This window comes from Solea senegalensis, linkage group LG12 (assembly GCF_019176455.1).
Source record: "Solea senegalensis isolate Sse05_10M linkage group LG12, IFAPA_SoseM_1, whole genome shotgun sequence".
Taxonomy (NCBI): domain Eukaryota; kingdom Metazoa; phylum Chordata; class Actinopteri; order Pleuronectiformes; family Soleidae; genus Solea; species Solea senegalensis.
In genome coordinates, this window is record NC_058032.1 from 9,816,137 (window position 1) to 9,833,300 (window position 17,164).

The 17,164-nt window shown below is 39.9% G+C and overlaps 3 protein-coding genes across 4 annotated transcripts; 1 reads left to right on the top strand and 2 right to left on the bottom strand.

The window, feature by feature from the left end:
* Positions 1–662: 662 nt before the first annotated feature.
* On the bottom strand, positions 663–4,422 carry zdhhc24 (zinc finger DHHC-type containing 24). Its single transcript, XM_044039745.1, has 3 exons — positions 3,840–4,422; positions 3,127–3,404; positions 663–1,907 (listed from the first exon to the last, which is right to left on the bottom strand). The coding sequence occupies exons 1-3, from the start codon at positions 4,142–4,144 to the stop codon at positions 1,615–1,617; spliced, it is 876 nt and encodes a 291-aa protein (XP_043895680.1). The 5' UTR covers positions 4,145–4,422; the 3' UTR covers positions 663–1,614.
* Positions 4,423–5,092: 670 nt separating this feature from the next.
* On the top strand, positions 5,093–9,924 carry LOC122778671 (protein starmaker-like). Of its 2 annotated transcripts, none has more exons than XM_044040742.1 (11): positions 5,093–5,238; positions 5,501–5,539; positions 5,642–5,795; positions 5,897–5,980; positions 6,416–6,482; positions 6,695–7,141; positions 7,272–7,398; positions 8,480–9,268; positions 9,345–9,506; positions 9,585–9,619; positions 9,720–9,924. In XM_044040742.1, exons 1-11 carry the CDS (start codon positions 5,141–5,143, stop codon positions 9,818–9,820), a joined length of 2,103 nt encoding a protein of 700 aa, XP_043896677.1. In that variant the 5' UTR covers positions 5,093–5,140; the 3' UTR covers positions 9,821–9,924. The 2 variants fall into 2 exon arrangements, with proteins under 2 accessions (XP_043896677.1, XP_043896678.1); XM_044040743.1 differs by having other exon boundaries at positions 5,645–5,795.
* Positions 9,925–10,073: 149 nt separating this feature from the next.
* Positions 10,074–17,112, bottom strand: pola2 (polymerase (DNA directed), alpha 2). The gene is made up of 18 exons (XM_044040744.1): positions 16,636–17,112; positions 15,918–16,042; positions 15,698–15,783; positions 15,513–15,570; positions 15,276–15,385; positions 14,361–14,560; positions 14,104–14,192; positions 13,675–13,827; positions 13,195–13,257; positions 13,026–13,077; positions 12,387–12,511; positions 12,186–12,224; positions 11,949–12,022; positions 11,484–11,592; positions 11,228–11,334; positions 10,767–10,823; positions 10,515–10,641; positions 10,074–10,408 (listed from the first exon to the last, which is right to left on the bottom strand). Exons 1-18 carry the CDS (start codon positions 16,718–16,720, stop codon positions 10,256–10,258), a joined length of 1,812 nt encoding a protein of 603 aa, XP_043896679.1. The 5' UTR covers positions 16,721–17,112; the 3' UTR covers positions 10,074–10,255.
* Between the last annotated feature and the right edge of the window lie 52 nt (positions 17,113–17,164).

Consider the following 17,164-nt stretch of genomic DNA (forward strand, 5'->3'; position numbering starts at 1 on the left):
TCAACACAATATTGAGAACTAACAACAAAATAATAATTAAACTGTTTTTCAACATCTCCATAGATCATTTAATACCATTTATTTAAACACTTTTAAATGGTAAAAAGGTGAAATAACCGAGTGGACATATACAGAATATTTAGCAAATCAACAAACAGTATTAACAGACCACATTCTGGTTGTAATGTAAATTACATATATGAAAAGTAAGAGCACCAAAAAGGCATGTGACATTTTAAGGACATGATTATTAAATGATTACATTTGACATTCTGAAGTTACCATTTGGTTTATACTTATAAACATATTTTACCAATAAAACAAATTGTATGTTGATATTATGTACAGTGCTTAACAAATGTATTAGACCACCACACAAAGCCACAGCTGCCCTAAATTAACAGCATGAGTAATTATCAAATACATTTTTATGTTTCTGTAATGGTTAATACACCAGTATGTAGACGCTCTTTAACCAAAATGATATTTTTAATACTATGACTACTATTGTTATCCATGAAATTTCAGATTTACTGTCTCAAATAAGCTCAGTGAGCCAGCTAAATGTGGGTATAAAAAGGTTAATTCAGTTATTTGCCATATTAATAACAATAACATTTTTAGTCTGAAACACATTTTTTAAAGATTTCCAAAATATTTATATTCTCTCGTTTTTATGACAGGCGGTCTAATAAATGTGTAAAACACTGTATATGCGCAGGAAAAATAGGCACATAGTAATAAAGTGTGGCACAGTAGAATTCTGAATCTGTTACATTATTACACGGAAGGCTTGTTTTTTTAACTGTCACTGATACATGGACAGTTTGATGTGAAAAAAACTTCCCATGATATTGATAGGACATAGTACATTAGCCTGTAAACTTGTAAATTATCAACATTAGATTTTACATCACGTACAACTTCTGCTGATTGTTGTCATATACGTATACATATACGTGGTACTGTAGATGTTAACATGGCATCATCATTGTCATAAACCAGATCAAATTTGAGTGTAATAAATTTAGCTTGTGAGTAGGAAAAACATAACATGTTTCAATCACAGCAGCTATAACATAGCAGTAAGCAGGTGTATGATGTGTTTTATAATCCTATAGTTTATTCAGGAACAGTGCGAGCCGAATTTTTAACCTTCATATTTAGGCATCTTAACTGTACAAGAAAAGTGCAGTTAAGTCGTCAATCATAGCAGGAGTCTTCATCTATAATCACAAATACTTGTTAATGCAGAATCAAAATTGTGCATTTTTCAACATTAATAAGGTACATTCTTGTTTCAGTGTTGCTTTCTTACATTTTCAGTGCTCAGTATTCCAAAGAAACTTGAGGCCAGCCTCAGTGAGTTTACAGATAACCTTTAGATTTAAGTCAGTGTAGGTTCCAAAGCAGATCCATCCTCAGGTAAAGGATACATATACTGGTAGGCAGCAAACACAACAAACATTTGAACAACCACACATTACTCTTTCCCATCCCAAGCTATCTCCTCTTGAACTGAGGTGATCTTCCCTGCTTTTGCTCCCCGATTATGTTAATCATCACCACTAAAGTAAAGACACAAGGTGTGTTAATATTCAGACTTTTTGGCTGTTATCGTGTGGGTTCCAGTGATCCTGTGACCTGGAAGATTATCCCATCTCCAGGTAGAGGTGATGGGATGAGTGGGCAGAGCCAGCAGAGGTACCAGCGAAGCCCCAGGGTATGACGCAGGTTGCCCAGGAGTCCCAGGCTGTAGGGTCGGCGGGACGAGTACCACTCCCTGGTAGTCTGTCCCCGAAACATCAGGAAGAGATGGAAGAAGAAGAATGCGGACACCAGCAAGAAACCCACCACACATGTGTCAGCAATGAAGGCAAAGGCAAAGGCGCGTGCTGAGACCTGACCTAAGACACAGAGGTAAACTGTAAATTTCTGGGATCCAACTCATAAGCTACTATCATTTCAATGTCAGTCTAAAATGTGCAAAAATTACAATAACAATAACATTTTTAGTCTGAAACACATTTTTTAAAGATTTCCAAAATATTTATTTTCTCTCGTTTTTATGACAGGTGGTCTAATAAATGTGTAAAACACTGTATATGCGCAGAAAAAATAGGCATATAGTAATAAAGTGTGGCACAGTAGATTTCTGAATCTGTACATGTTACATTATTACACGGAAGGCTTGTTTTTTTAACTGTCACTGATACATGGACAGTTTGATGTGACAAAAACTTCACATGATATTGATAGGACATAGTACATTAGCCTGTAAACTTGTAAATTAGCAACATTAGATTTTTCATTTTTTTTAGATTTCAACTTCTGCTGATTGTTGTCATATACGTATACTGTACATATACGTGGTACTGTAGATGTTAACATGGCATCATCATTGTCATAAACCAGATCAAATTTGAGTGTAATAAACTTAGCTTGTGAGTAGGAAAAACATAACATGTTTCAATCACAGCAGCTATAACATAGCAGTAAGCATAAAGTAAGCTAAAATGTGCAAAAATTACAAACAAATGTGCTTTAATTTAATTTAATTTAATTTAATTTAATTTAATTTAATTTAATTTAATACAAATGTTTAATAAAATCTTTCATGTCACTGTTGAATGTCTGATCAGAACAGTGGTGTCAAATTAGAGCTTTTGAAATTGTTCACAACAACAAACCATTGACAGCTTTTTTGATAGTTGAGTAACACTATAAACTTAGTTATTTTGTGCGTCTTCTTCAGCTTATCTGCTGTGAAGACTTCTATTTTAAATAGAATTTTCTGGGGTTTTGGTTTTGCCCGACAAAAGAAGATATTTGAAAATGTTAGAAAGCATTAGATTAACTGATAATAAAAAAAAAGGGTTAAAAAAACCAAAACTGGCTACAGCTCAATAAGAACTGCTACAGGGAAGCTTCAAAAGACATCCCCTTCCAGACACACACACAGATTGATGATTACCTTTCTGTCTCCTAAAATACCTAGTGTCAGTTTAAGAAATCTCAGTGAATACAGAACAAAAGTGTTCACAGATTTGCATTCTGCTGTGTTACTGTGCATCGCATGCCGCCACAGCGACAAGACAACCAAACTGTGAGAACATGAGCTCTTACCTGAAACGAGCATGATCCAGGGTATGAGCAGCAGCAGGATGCTGTGCACAGTCACCCCCTCCTTCAGTATAACAATGAAGACCTCTGCGTTCATCAGCGTGGCATACAGTAGTCCAGACCACATAAACAACAGGCAGCTCAGGAAGAAGCGGTAGTTACGGAAGCCAACACACTGGCCGAAAAACACACAGTGATGATCGCGCCGCAGCACACACACTTTACAGTCATAGCAGTGGGAGCAGCGAGGTGGAGTGTGTGTCTCACATGTATAACAGTACCTGTGTGAAGAAAAAGAAAATACTATTATTGACTGCCAGGGATACACTAAGCAACTTTTCACAGGTGAAATTGGAACAAATGGCATATAAATCTTTACATTTGTGAAAAAGCAGTGAATTAGGTTTCTTCATATTAATAACTTATTTAGGCATGTCTCACTTTGCACAAACTAGACAATCCTTACAGTAAAATCAATACCAGTCTAGTTGTCAAGTTCAAATGAAATAAATAAAGTTATATATATAAAGAGGCACTGTCAGGAAACGTTTCACAAACAGTGGTCACTAAAGTAACAACAACAACAAGGCAGTTGGATGCAAATCTCCAAGTCTGATTATGCCAGAGGTTTTTTCTCTCCATTAACTCCAAGTTGTTACTGTTTGAGTGAATTATTTTTCTTTCTCACTATAATATAATAAACTCTTTGGCCTTACCTCCACCCTTGACCTACGCCCTCTCCTCCCAGGAACACCCCCTTGATGCTGGGACTGGTTTTGAGGAAGAGTAGTGCGTTCCAGCAAATGTTTCCTAGCATGAAGTACTGGGCCAGCAGGTGGACCACCTTCCACCAGGCGGACCACACCGTCTTCTTCTGCTCTGGCTCGAGCGGAGCCTCGACCAGCACCAGATAGCTCACCTCTCCGGTAATGGAGAAGACCAGGAAGGTGTTGAGGGCCACCGGCAGGTGTTGGCACACCCTCTCCACCCTACAGAACACTTTAGTGGCGAAACTCGTCATGTTTCCAGTCCGTCCTCCTCTCAATGAAGATGCGGTGTGGTCCGTGGTAGGACCGGTTTGACAGGCACACTCAGTCAAATAACCACTGTTAGCTTACCTAGCAAGACAATGAGTCCAATCGCTTTCTGGTCTGGATTTAATCAAACGCATAACATGAACAACGACTAAAACACATTTAGGGACAAACGAGTATGTAATGCGAGGGGTGAAATGTGACACCGCTGCTACCCAGTTTTCATACGGACTGTTGTCAATGGACGGAATCAAGCCTGAATTCGCAAGAGTTACTTCAAAATATGTCCGTGACGACACAAGATACTTCAGTTCCGCTAAAATCAAAACAAATCATGCGCCCCCCACTAAAAAGGAGTGTTCCATGGATACTTCACGGAAAGCCATTATTAGTTAGAAATTGTTACTGTTAAATAACTACTGTTTTAATATTATTTCCAACATTCAATGAGACTTGCAGAAATGTGGCAAAAGGCACGTCATCCATGAGTTCTCAAATGGGAAGAACTGTCTAAAAGAGATTATCTCAGACATACTCGGGTCTGGAGTCCTGCTGCTGTTACACTGCATTTTTAGTTTCTCCCCTCTGTAAGCAACTGTATTTTTTTTGTGTCCTGCAAATAAAGAATCAATCAATCATAGATTATCCTTTTTAATTTCAAATAAAGCTCTTTAAAGAAAAATAAAACCAACATATGAAGATAAAAAGCAAAGTAGCCCTAATAGATGGGCCAGTTAAACATTCAAGATGCATACCTCATTGTGTATTTATCATAATTATCCTCTACATTCAAGAAGTTAGTTAAAAGTGTGATAATTTATTATAAAGGTTTTCAATTCTCTCAAGTGGAAAGGGTCTGCACCATAATAAAAACTACCCCTTCACCTGCACATGACTGGAGTGGCAGCATGTCTCTGGACCCTCCCCCTTCAAATCACAGACCATAATCCCAGATAATCTGCCTTCACTGAAAGCCTGCAGTCATGGCTGCACCGAGGGAGAATTTACTGTCTCTTGGACATTTGACCAGCTCCGAGAGAAATACTTTCACCAGACAAAGAGAGCACTGTCTGAAAAAGAGGTAAGATTCTTGGATGAAACCATGTCAGAGTCATTATCACACTGGATTATTATTGTTTTCAAAATGCAGGAAACAAGTACAGATGTACAGTATGGCCTCCATGAAAAAAAACCCAAATACAATAGAATGTGACATCTATAGTAACCTGCTGTGTTACTGAAGGGGAAATTTGTCATGTAACCTTAGTAGTTTATTGACTATAATATAAAGTTTATAGTACTATGATGTTGTATCATAATGTATTATCTCCTGCACTTTACAGTACCTATGATTCACTGCTGTTGCAGAGAGACAGACACCTGTAAGTGCACTGGAATAAAAGACAACTATACTGTGCATCATTGTCAGTTAGGTGTTAATGGTTAAACTAAACTAAATTTAAATTTCGATCTGTTTTGTGCAGCAGAGTGATGCACCTGCAGCAGCAGTGGCAGCACCTGAAGGAGAGAGAGCATAAAGCACAGGAACACAACAGACTGCTTCTGCTGCAGTTTGACAAAGCCCAGGACACACTGAGAGAAATGTTGTCCTGCAATGCTGCCATGAAAAACATACGGGTGCATAGACAGACAGAGAGACAAACTTTAGTGATGCACTTCTTTTCTGAGTTGTGGAAACAAGTACGCTCAGCTCTCATGTTGATATTTGACCTATGCAGATGGAGTATGAGAAGCACCTGGAGGAACGTGTCCCAGAGTGGCAGCAGCAATTCAAGAAGAAATCAGAGGCTGCACAGATGAAGGTCTGAACAATATGCAGCCATCTCATATTTCTAGTGCAGCAAGCCATAAAAAGATGGAATGTAGCTGTATCCATATTATCATCTTGGTGACACTTTACATTACAGCAGTCACAACATGACCATAGCATGGTGATCATTTTGTAATAGGGATGTAATATTATGGCAATTTCATTTTATTTCAAATGAAATCTCCAGGTAATAGCTTGGTAATGACAACAGTAAAAGTGTGGTAGTAAGAAGAAAATAGGATAGCAATAACATTGTTTTTTAGTTGGTATTCATCATGTTATAAAGTAGTAATTCATCCTCCCTTATGGCACACACAAGGTCTTAGAAATAAGATGTATTATCATATCACTTCCTTATGGCAAATTATACAGAGTTTTACCATCATCGTAAAATATTAGATATTTGAATTGTGTGTGTCTTCCACAGAAAATGGAGGACTGTTTCAGTTCATATCTGAAGACAGAAGCAGAACAAATGGCAAAGTCACCTGCAGGTTTGCTCTCTTCCTTACTCATTTTAATAAACGACAAAGTCACATTTATCTTCTTCTAATATCCTGTGAGAGAATATTTAATGAATCTCTTGGAGAATACATCAGCTACAAAAAAATCCTGACTTTGAAACGCTGATATTTTATTCATAGGACCACAATCCTTGGTTTAAATGGTTTAAAAATACACTCTCATGTAGTTTGTCTATTTGCAGGACATACAAGATTGCCAGAGAAAGTTTCTGCACCTCAAGGGAACAACAATCAAAACAGCCACACAGACCACAACCAAGAGATAGCTTATTTTCTCTCTACCTGGCTCACTCATCTGCAATCCCAGACAGCTTGTCTTCCTTTCACAGAGCCCGGTCAACACCAAGGTTCCTCTCATGTCCCTCCAGCTTTTCTGCCACCACCCTCCACCTTCCCTCACCCCCATCACCTGTGGCCAAGGCAGGATCCACCAGACTGGGCTTCCCCTCAGCCCAACCTACCCCGGTCCTGGACTGCAAGAGCTCCAAGGATCCCCTCAGAGTTCGAGGGCCTGTGTGGTCAACTGAACATGGAGGAGTCACCTTGTGAAAGGGAAATGAGCTCACACAGAGAGAGAGTTGGTGGAGGCAAGAGCAGTCACTTATCGCAGGAGCTGGACATTAATCCAGGTGGGAAATTATAATTCAACACAAAAAAACACACAGATTTCATATTACTCTATGTACGTTAATATACTGTAATATGTGCTGCCTCTATAAACCAGTATTTAAGTTGTGTGCATGTGTATACTGCACCCAGTGCGTCTGTGCAGTGGCCATGCGGAGAACAGTGACAGTGGCAGAGATTTCAGTCAGGCGGGTAGAGAGAAGAGGAAGAAGAAAACGCGGCACGTCTCTTCAGACCGAGGGAGGTGCAGCTCTGAGGAGTGAGTTAATGAACACAGAATGATTTCACTTTTAGTAAACTAATTCATTCTCTTCACTCAAACCTATTTTACAATATAAATCATGGCAATCTATAAGTATAACTGTTTTGCACTTTGTCACTTTTTAACCTCTGTCCTTTTTTGAATTTCCCGTGTGGACTCAATAAAGTCTGGTTCAGTCAGTCATCATCTACCGCTTTATCCTCCACCAGAGGGTCGTGGGGGGTGCTGTGCCAATCTCGGCTACATTGGGCGATAGGCAGGGTACACCCTGGACAGTTCGGCAGTCCATCACAGGGCCACACACAACTAGAGACAAACAACCATTCACTCTCACACTCACTCCTACGGTCAATTTAGAGTGTTCAATTCACCTAATCCCCACAGTGCATGTTTTTGGACTGTGGGAGGAAGCCGGAGTATCCAGAGAGAACCCACGCACACACGGGGAGAACATGCAAACTCCATGCAGAAAGGCCCTTGTTCCAACCGGGGCTCGAACCCGGGTCTTCTCGCTGCAAGGCGAGAGTGCTAACCACTACAGCACCGTGTGGCCCCAAGTCTGGTTCAATCTAATCTAATCACAAATGTGTGCATACTGTAATATACATTTCTAAATATTTTCACTACCATTCCAGTCAAACCACCTGTTATTTTGAACAGGTAAAACCTGCCTTTTCCTTGAAATGTTTGATAAATCAGTCACAACTTTACTTTATGCATGTTATTTAAAACATATATAGATAATACAATTATTTAACCACAAGAAAATCTCCCATGAGCCGCCTGTGTTCTGACCCAGGCTCTGAGAATGACAAGTGAGGGATCATAATGACCTGAAAAGTTCTCCAGCTAATGATCTGTCATTCACTCGCTCATTGAGGTTCTAGCCTCAGGAACTCTGTGTCCTGGAACATCTACTTCCTTCTCCCATCCATATTTTATTGTTACTACATTTATACATGCCACATCCTGTCACTTTGCCTATACTGTGCACCTGTTCTGTCACCTACAGTTGCAATAACCTCTGCACGTCTGTTACATGATGAGAACTAAAGTCTTTGTTTGTTCTACTGTCAAGGTCATGTAGGACTTCCAGTGCAACGGTCACCTCTGAACCCGCAAAGGTCCAAAGATCAGAGAGCAGTGGCTCATCACAGAAAAGCAGCACGAGAGGTAGTAAAAGGACAAAGAAGATAAGAGGGGGAAGTGCTGCTGGATCATCGTGGAAAGAGGAGGTGGCAAACCAAACGCCTAAGATAGAAGGAAACAGCTCTGAAGAGGAGAGCTTCTCTGCTGCTGGGGAGTCAGTGAGTCACAGTGGGGGATCAACGAGTGAAGATGCAGAGAATAAAAACCCTTATGATCAACCAGAAGACAGAAAGGAGAAATCAGAAAGTGTAGGTGTGAAGTTGGAACATGGAGTTGGAGAAATGGGAACACAGAAGAGTGAACAAAGCACTGCAGAAGAAAAGGATGAGGAAGAGGCGTGCAAGAACAATCATGAGGGAGAAGATGAAGATGGTGAGGAAAGGGTGGTCAGTCTAAGCGATGAAGAGCAAGAGGGGAGACCTGTGGAAGATGATGATGAGGTTCCTGGCAGAAAAAGCACATCAGGGGAAGAAGAGGAGACGGGAACCGAGGATGAGATGGAAGATCAAGGAGATGATGAAGGCAGGTCAAAAGATGAACATGGTAATAACAGAAAAGACGATTCTTCCTTCTCTCAGGATGAAGAGGTAGATGAAAGTGATGGGATCAAGACAGGTGAGGAGGAAGAGTCTGATGAAGAGGAGGAAGAGGAACAGAAGGGTGGCAAAGCAGAGGACAGTGACTCAGATGACAGTATCATCTCACCACAAGTTCACAGGTGAGACAAAGAAAATCCATGATTTTATTTGTTAATGTCTGAACTGGAAAACAAACGCATTCTGTTTTGTTTCCAGACCAAGACAGATGCATGTTATTCCTGAGGAAGCAGCTGAAGAGGAAGATGGTGGTGGTGAGAAGGAGGATAGTATAACAGGATCTTCAGATCAGGACTCAATTGAATGCAGTGATGATGACATTGAGAATCTCCTCGCACCTCAAGAGCAAACAAAGAAAGTGTGAGTTCATCTTACTTCTTTGATATCATAAACAAATCCACAACTATTTCTCATGTCTTTTTAAATTTGTAATTTCAGAGAAAACAAACAGAATATGGACACGAAACCAAAAGGTAATGTGTTAGTCTCCACAATTACAAAGTTAAAATATATCTTTAAAAAAAAGGGTAGCTTTTAAGACCTTTTTAAGATTTTATGTCCCATTTCTTCCAGCATCTTGTGACTATGAGGAGATTTCTCAAGTGGAGCAGTACAGTCCAGCAAAGTCTGTTTACCACAGTGACTCTGATGAGTTTGATCACTTTTATGATTAATGTTTTTTCTTATAGCAATAAAGATAGATATTTGATTTAAATTAAAATATATATATCAACTATAATGACACCAGAACATTAAACTGCATTACTTTCATATTCAACATTTCTTGCCTTTATTTGGTCAACATGTTTCTGCACAAACCCTCAGGTACAGATATAAAGTGCTGCACAGGAAACAAGCAGGCTGAAACCAAAAATAAGATGTGTATGTGATACAAACAGAAAAGAAAGCAGAGAGTACACAAATAAGTACAAATGGTGACAATAATTTATTTAAGAGATAATTACCACTGTCATCTTTCCAACCAAAGAACAATCGGTCCCATGAGGTGACCAATAAAGTGTCTCTGGTCAAAGAGCAGCATGAAAATCTGCTTTCAAACTGGTCCAGGTTAAATCAGGTCACTTCTGGGGACTGTGAAATTTGAGTCTTTAGATTTTTACCACCTGAGCAGCCAAACAGGGGCTCTCTCTCTTCCCGTCCTCTGATGTAGTGCTGCGGTGGATGAGCAGTCTGCTGTACGTCCCGCCCACTTGACCTTTGGTCAGACGTCCAGGATTGACACAAACACAGCCGACTACGTCCTGAGGAGAAATGAAGACATTGTTTTAAAATGATAATTTGAATAATCAACAAACACTCCCTCGTTGTTTGTCTTGTAAATGTGGACTTCATGCAAATGCTCTGCACCTTCACAAAGTAACGTAGCTCAGAGGGAATGATGAGAACGTCGGGGGTGAGCGGCATCTGAGCAAAGCACTGAAACTTTTCATAGTCCATGTTGACGTCCTCCACGGGCGGGAACAGCGGGTAGTAACTTAATGTCAACACATTAACAGGGTTGTTAATGCTGTGAGTAATCAAATATAGACACTAACACATATAGACACTAACACAAATAAGTACAATAACACAGCAAGTGAACTCTTTCAAGACACCTACCTTCTCTGGGTCAGAATGTGTTTCAGAATGCGTGAAAATCTGTCCGATCCAGTGCCACTGCATCACAAATCACAGTATTTGTACATATGAGAGAGAAGTTTAGTGCATGTGTTACTGTACGTGAAACTAGGGTTAGGTACTGAACTTGGTACTTGGTAATGATCTTAAACTTGATTTAAACTACATTTTTTGAGACCATTAACTCGTCATGAAAATGTTTACTGACTTAATTAATCAAGTGAGAGGCTGATTTTCCCATGGACATCCGTTCAATCTCTTTTTGCAAGTAGGGGAGTTGCCCCCTGGTGGCTCAGAAGATAATGTCCATGTTCACATACAGTCTATGGTTTTAAACAGTAAGTAAGTTAGTAAGTTAGTAAGTGAGTAACTGAGCTCAGCTGTTGAATGATGGTACATGAAAATCACACATTGATGTAACAGCATGTAATGCTCCACCTCACCAGCTTATTTCCTCTGCACCCATGTGGAACAGGATGTCAGTGGACGTCAGACCAAAGGTCACGCCATCAATCAGCAGGGTGCAGGGGTCAGGGACCAGGGAGACACGCTGAAAAGTATCAAGATGACATTGATCATGTAACTGCACATTTGCACTGACAAGGTGCTGACTAAAAGCTCTGAAGCAATCCACAAAAACAAGCCGTTTGTTTAGTTTGTATATGACATCCTACAGTCGTGTGTGTGTGTGTCTCTGACCTTGGCCTGGTCTTTGCTGAGGTTTGGCAGTGTGAAGGGAGGCTGTGGGTAGATAAAATGGTGGTGGATGTCTCTCTGTGAGGGCACAAACACTAGACGACAGCCCACACTGGACAAATGAAAACACAAGGCTTTGTTAGGGTTTCTGATTAAAGCGCAATGCAAAGTAGCATAACGGAAAATTTAGTTCTTTAAGGCCCTGTTCAGACCTGGCATTAACATCCCCCCTCAATGAACAACCGCGGTGACTGGGGTTAATATTGTGGCAGTAACTGCAAATACAATAATGTATAAGGGCTGATAGGTGTGAAAGAATAAAACAGCGGGTGGCTGTGATTGGATCAGACAACGCATCCAGGACAGTGTTAGTATTATCTGTAGTCTGATCACTCAGTATTGTACACAGACGTTAATACCAGGCCTGAACAGGGTGTAAAGGTACTCAGAGTCAGATATGAGACATACCTTTTGGTTCCATCCACGATGCTTTCAATGCATCTTGAGAAAATAGCCTCAAACGTCTCTGTTACTTGAGCTTTCTGTTGAAAAAACAGAGCGATGCTCACATACTGTATGGTCATGTAAAACTAACTTAAAAATCACATAACCACATAAATCCAGACTGAAAGCTCGAAAAATGACCAATTAACATGCTTGAATAGAGTAATTCAGATTTCTGATCACATCCACTGTTAAACATACCTCAATCTGTTCATGTTTGGAATCGACAAATGGGCCCAGCTAGAGAAGAAGGGAAAAGTAGGTAACACACATGTAACAGACTCAGAGGATTTTGTGTATCCATATATGGACACTAAACAACTGACCAAGGGGTTTCTATGAACAACTGTGTGCACCCAGCCACAAACAGAGACTATCTGTCAAAAATAAAAGTTACTATACCAGTAGACAGACATCAGGACGATCCCTGACAATCACGGTAATTAGGTCGAGCAGAGGGTCGAAGGTCAGGGTGTTAGAAGGTGTGTATGGTCCACAGGCCACAAGCACATTCACCGGCTCTGCAACTGCATACAATTACGAGTGTCTTAGTTGATATGAAAACATGTGCAGACTGCAGTGATGCTTAGTAAAGTAAATGCAGATTTCTTTTCTTCACATCTTATAGATGTTAGAAAATAGTGGCTACGAAATTTTCGAAAATAATTCAAATTTTTAGGTGCAAATATGGCTTGATGACATACTCCGTCTCAAACCCTGTAGCAATATTAAAACCCTCAGTGTGCTTTATCAGCGGTTTATCCATTGTGTTAAACTGGCATCAAAATGGTGAAATTGTTGCTCCTCTGCATGTTTGTTAAGGAAACAGTGGTTTGATCCTGGAGCATTTACGTTAATATTCTGTACAAACACTAACAAACGGAAACCTTGAGCTGCTTTTGTCTTCGTGCGTGACAATGAGGTGCCGTGCAGAATTTTACATGATTTGAAATCTGGCAACTGTTTCAATCAGTTGAATTTGGCAAGGTGGTTAGTAAATCATATTTCTGTAAGGTGACTAAACCAACACATGTTCCTTACCTTCATCCATCTCCATTTTTATCTCAGGAGTGTAGAATGGAAGAGGGACTCCCTAAAACAGGGTGGGCACATTATATAATTAATTATTAAACAACAATTTGAGTAAATGTTGTTTTAAAAATCATCTTTTGACTCTTTATGTATCAGCACTTGTTGACTTGTCACTGACTTCATACAGTTTGGAAGCCATGAGTTTTCTTCCTGTTGTGTTCATCCCCTCCATCACTACCACCTGGGAAAAGAAAGAACAAACACATCTGTACTCTGACATAAATGTTTCCTGCACAGTAGTTCAGTTCATAAATTGTAAGCAGACAATTATAGATATTTCTTTGTCAGAGTTCTCGGTCAGACACTGGGCAAGTCTCAAGCCCACGTCTTTGGCATTCTCTGTTACTCTTGGTGGTCATATAACCTGCTGCACACAAAGCTCAGCGCACAGGCAAAGGAGGACCCACCATTGTGTGTGTGTGTGTGTGTGTGGGTGTTGTTCTTTGGTGACTCAAGTTATTAGAAGATGCAACAAAAACAGACACCAGAGAATAATGCAGAGAAGAGACACTTGATTCAATCAATGTCAATAATTTGTTTCTCATGGAGATAAAAGGACAGAAGAGCCATTTGTATCTTGATTTGTCCTCCTGCGTACCTGACCAGGAAACAGGGAGTAAGCGTTGAGCTCTGATAGGTCAACGGGTACTTGCTGACCACCTTGCTCAGGCCCAGCCTCCAACAGAACTGACTGTGCGTTTAATTTGCCATTACTGTCACAGCACACCTGACCCAACACGGTTATACCGTCCTACAGGAGGAGAGACAAAAACACACTAAATAGAGTGATCGGGTGAATTATACGAGAATCTGTTGTCTACAACAGCCTTAAAAACTCATAGAACATTTTACAGCTTAATGTATAATGTTATTCGAATATAGCATTAAAAAGCCAGTTTCAGCAGTCAAGTAGTTCACATTAATATACATGTAGATTAATACCTGTTTATTAATGATGAAATTCAACAATAGTAAATCAATTTGAAGCTTATGTAGACTATAGATTTATAGAGTTGATGGATTTTACCTGTGCAGGCAGTGAGACAGGAGAGAACTCTTCGATGCTGAAGTGAGACTTTAGACTCTCTCCCAGCTCTTCTATCTTCTCTGTCAACACTAGTTAAAAGAGATGCAACATATTACAAGTTCAGGGTAATTTTTTTCTATTATCATTTATCTCTTCTGGACTTTAAATTACTTATTGTACTGGATGTACAATAATATGCACATGTGTGGATACATTTAGGGGATTTTTCCCCTGAAGTTGTGCGTATAGCTGCATACCATTTCGCACATCTCGCAGCCTCTGGAACATGTACTTGTAGCTGGAGCTGAGCGAGTCTTCAGAACCTTCCAGGAGCTCCAGTGGGACGCCTGCACCTGGAGACCTTTTGCCAACCCAGCGGGTTCCCTGCACAGCACCAAACGTTACCACCACCTCTCCTTTCCCTCCTCGCTGGCTGTACTTCTGTGAGGGAGTTGCACTGCAGATGAAGATCAGGTGATCCGTAAGTGAAATTGTGAAAAAGCCTTTTTTAAATAAATAAATATCAAACCACACATATTTATTTTTTAGGACCCATGTCGGAATTACAAAAATTACATTTTTTATCTGTAAAAAGTAATGAAGACGATTAAAGGAAATTACTATCATCACACAAGCAGACATAGAGAAAAGAGTGTATTAGCAAGTCAAACATATTGTGCAACTTTTATATATAAGCAAATGTCCATTGGATTAAAACCACTGCCAAATGAGTTCACACAATACAGATTAAGCCGGTCAACTCCACATGACTCACATACAGGAAGTTACTTGATTTATTTTACAACAGCTAGCTCTAGTATAGTGAGACAGCTGCAAGTATGACTGAAAACACAAAGAGGCGTCCACGAAAAGTGTACGAAGTAAATTCTGCTGCTCAAAAAAACACCTGGTTTTCCAGCAGATTGACAGGATAAACCCCTCTTGTCCCACGCCTGCTCCTGTGGTGCTGCTGTATACACAAAACTGCCCCCTCTGCCATGTCAGGTAGTCTTGATTGACAGGGGCCATTTTCAGATGAAGACCAAACAGAGGCAGAATAATATCTAAATTAAAACCATGCACTATCTTTACAGTGAACCCAAATGAACAGCAAGAAACACAATGCGTTTGTTGAGATTTGTCTAGTCTCCAACAGATGCACTGCTAAATACCTGGGAGAGAAGCTGGCAGGAGACAGCAGCAGACCAGGGCTGGCCAGCAGCGCTGCACTTCTCTTTGACTGGGGGTGTTCAGGAGTGGTCAGTGCTCGTTTCTGAGAACCCTGCACACACACACACACAAAGTGACAGCACGAGAATCACACCTGTACTCATTCATCTTGGTTTTAAGTGCAGACCTTAAGAGGAAAGAAAAGGTTTGGTCTGTAAGAATTAAGGTTTAAAATTTACCTTCGCAGGAGTAGAGTAGGAATCTAGAAGATTATCCTCCTCTTCTTCAGCTTTGATTCTGAATGAACAGTGTTAAGGTGTGACACACAATGACACTCATCACAGAGAACTGTTATATCTCAGAGGGAGGAAATGCTGGAAAGTCCAGTCGATGCTTTTAATTGCTAGGTTAATGTCGAGGATACAGTTCCTGCAGTGAGTGGATGTCTCTGGTTCTATTGTGAGTGTCATCTTTTCTGAAGCTTGGTTTGGATTTTTTCTTGTTCAACACCTGCAAATAAGTTAGATACACACAGTATTTGTTTTTTAACTGGACAGGTTGCAATCACATAAAATATAAATACAGAGTCTCAAAAAATTGTGGTGGAATGGAAACTACAAGCACAATCAGTGTGGGTCTGTCACCTCATGTTCGAACTGCTCAAGTGTGTCCATGCTGAGTTTTAACCCATTTTTCGTGGAGCTGTATGCGACCCACTCCAGCACCATTTCATCTGCCTGTATTCTGCTACAAATGCACTGCTCCACCACTGATGGAGACGAGGCGGGAAGGAAGAAGAACAAGAAAAGGTAAAGAAAACTGCAAACACACCATGGCAACAAAATTCTGCAATACAACAAGGACTGACATCAGTATGATAAATCATCATCATATGATTACAAATGTGTATTTAAACAAGACTTTTAAAAACATCATCAGTGTGATTGCAAAATTCTTTCTGGTCAGAAAACACCATCTTCATAAATCTGAGGCAAAACATTTATTAGTTATTAATTATGTGTTATCTCTCAAAATGTATTTGCGAATTACCCACTAACTGAACATTTGTTACACTGAAAATAAACAAAGTTAATATTACTATTACTAAGTTATTGAAATATTGACGAATTCAAACTATAAACAAAGAGCACAGACACTGTTGTATGTGGGAGGACATTTAGGGACATTGCACATAACTGCTTGCTTTTAATGATTGGAATCCATCATCTGTCAAGTGTCGATTTTAGATGTTTGAAAGCAACCAAAGCACAGTTATACGTTATCCCTTTGAATGGCTATTGAGGAACTGACCTGCTAGTCTTGGCCAGAGATCAAAACAATTAGCATTTGTTAGCTACTTACTCTTATCCAGGACAATCTCGTCCTGACAGGGAACGTCGAACATTTCCAACTCAGATTTCAGGGTTTGTGCGTTGACCAGCGCCATTGTTTTAACGCTTTATTTTCAATACGGAGGCAATCAAACGTCAGGTCCAGTGTAACGTCAGCTTTTCCTGTCACTTCATAACAATAACGACGAGCCAAGTCTCTCTACGACGCGTTTTCTAAACACGAGTTACAGCAGATTATCTCCGAGTTAGTGTAGTGGACGATGGGCTAACTCTGTTTAAACCGGATAAACATTACAGCCGCATTTCATTTTACCGCGAAAAAGTGCAATAGCTGTTGGCGGCCGGAAGCTGCGTCAGTGTGGGTGGAAAAAAAGCGGAAGTGAAAAGTGCTACAAAATAAAAATAAAACATCTACCGTCATCTTGTGGACACAGCGAGAATTTTTTTTTTTTTATTGTTGCTATTATGTTCTCTATGTTTTCGCTAATACGCCCCTACAGTAAATATCTAACATTTTAGTTCGATATAGATAACCAGGC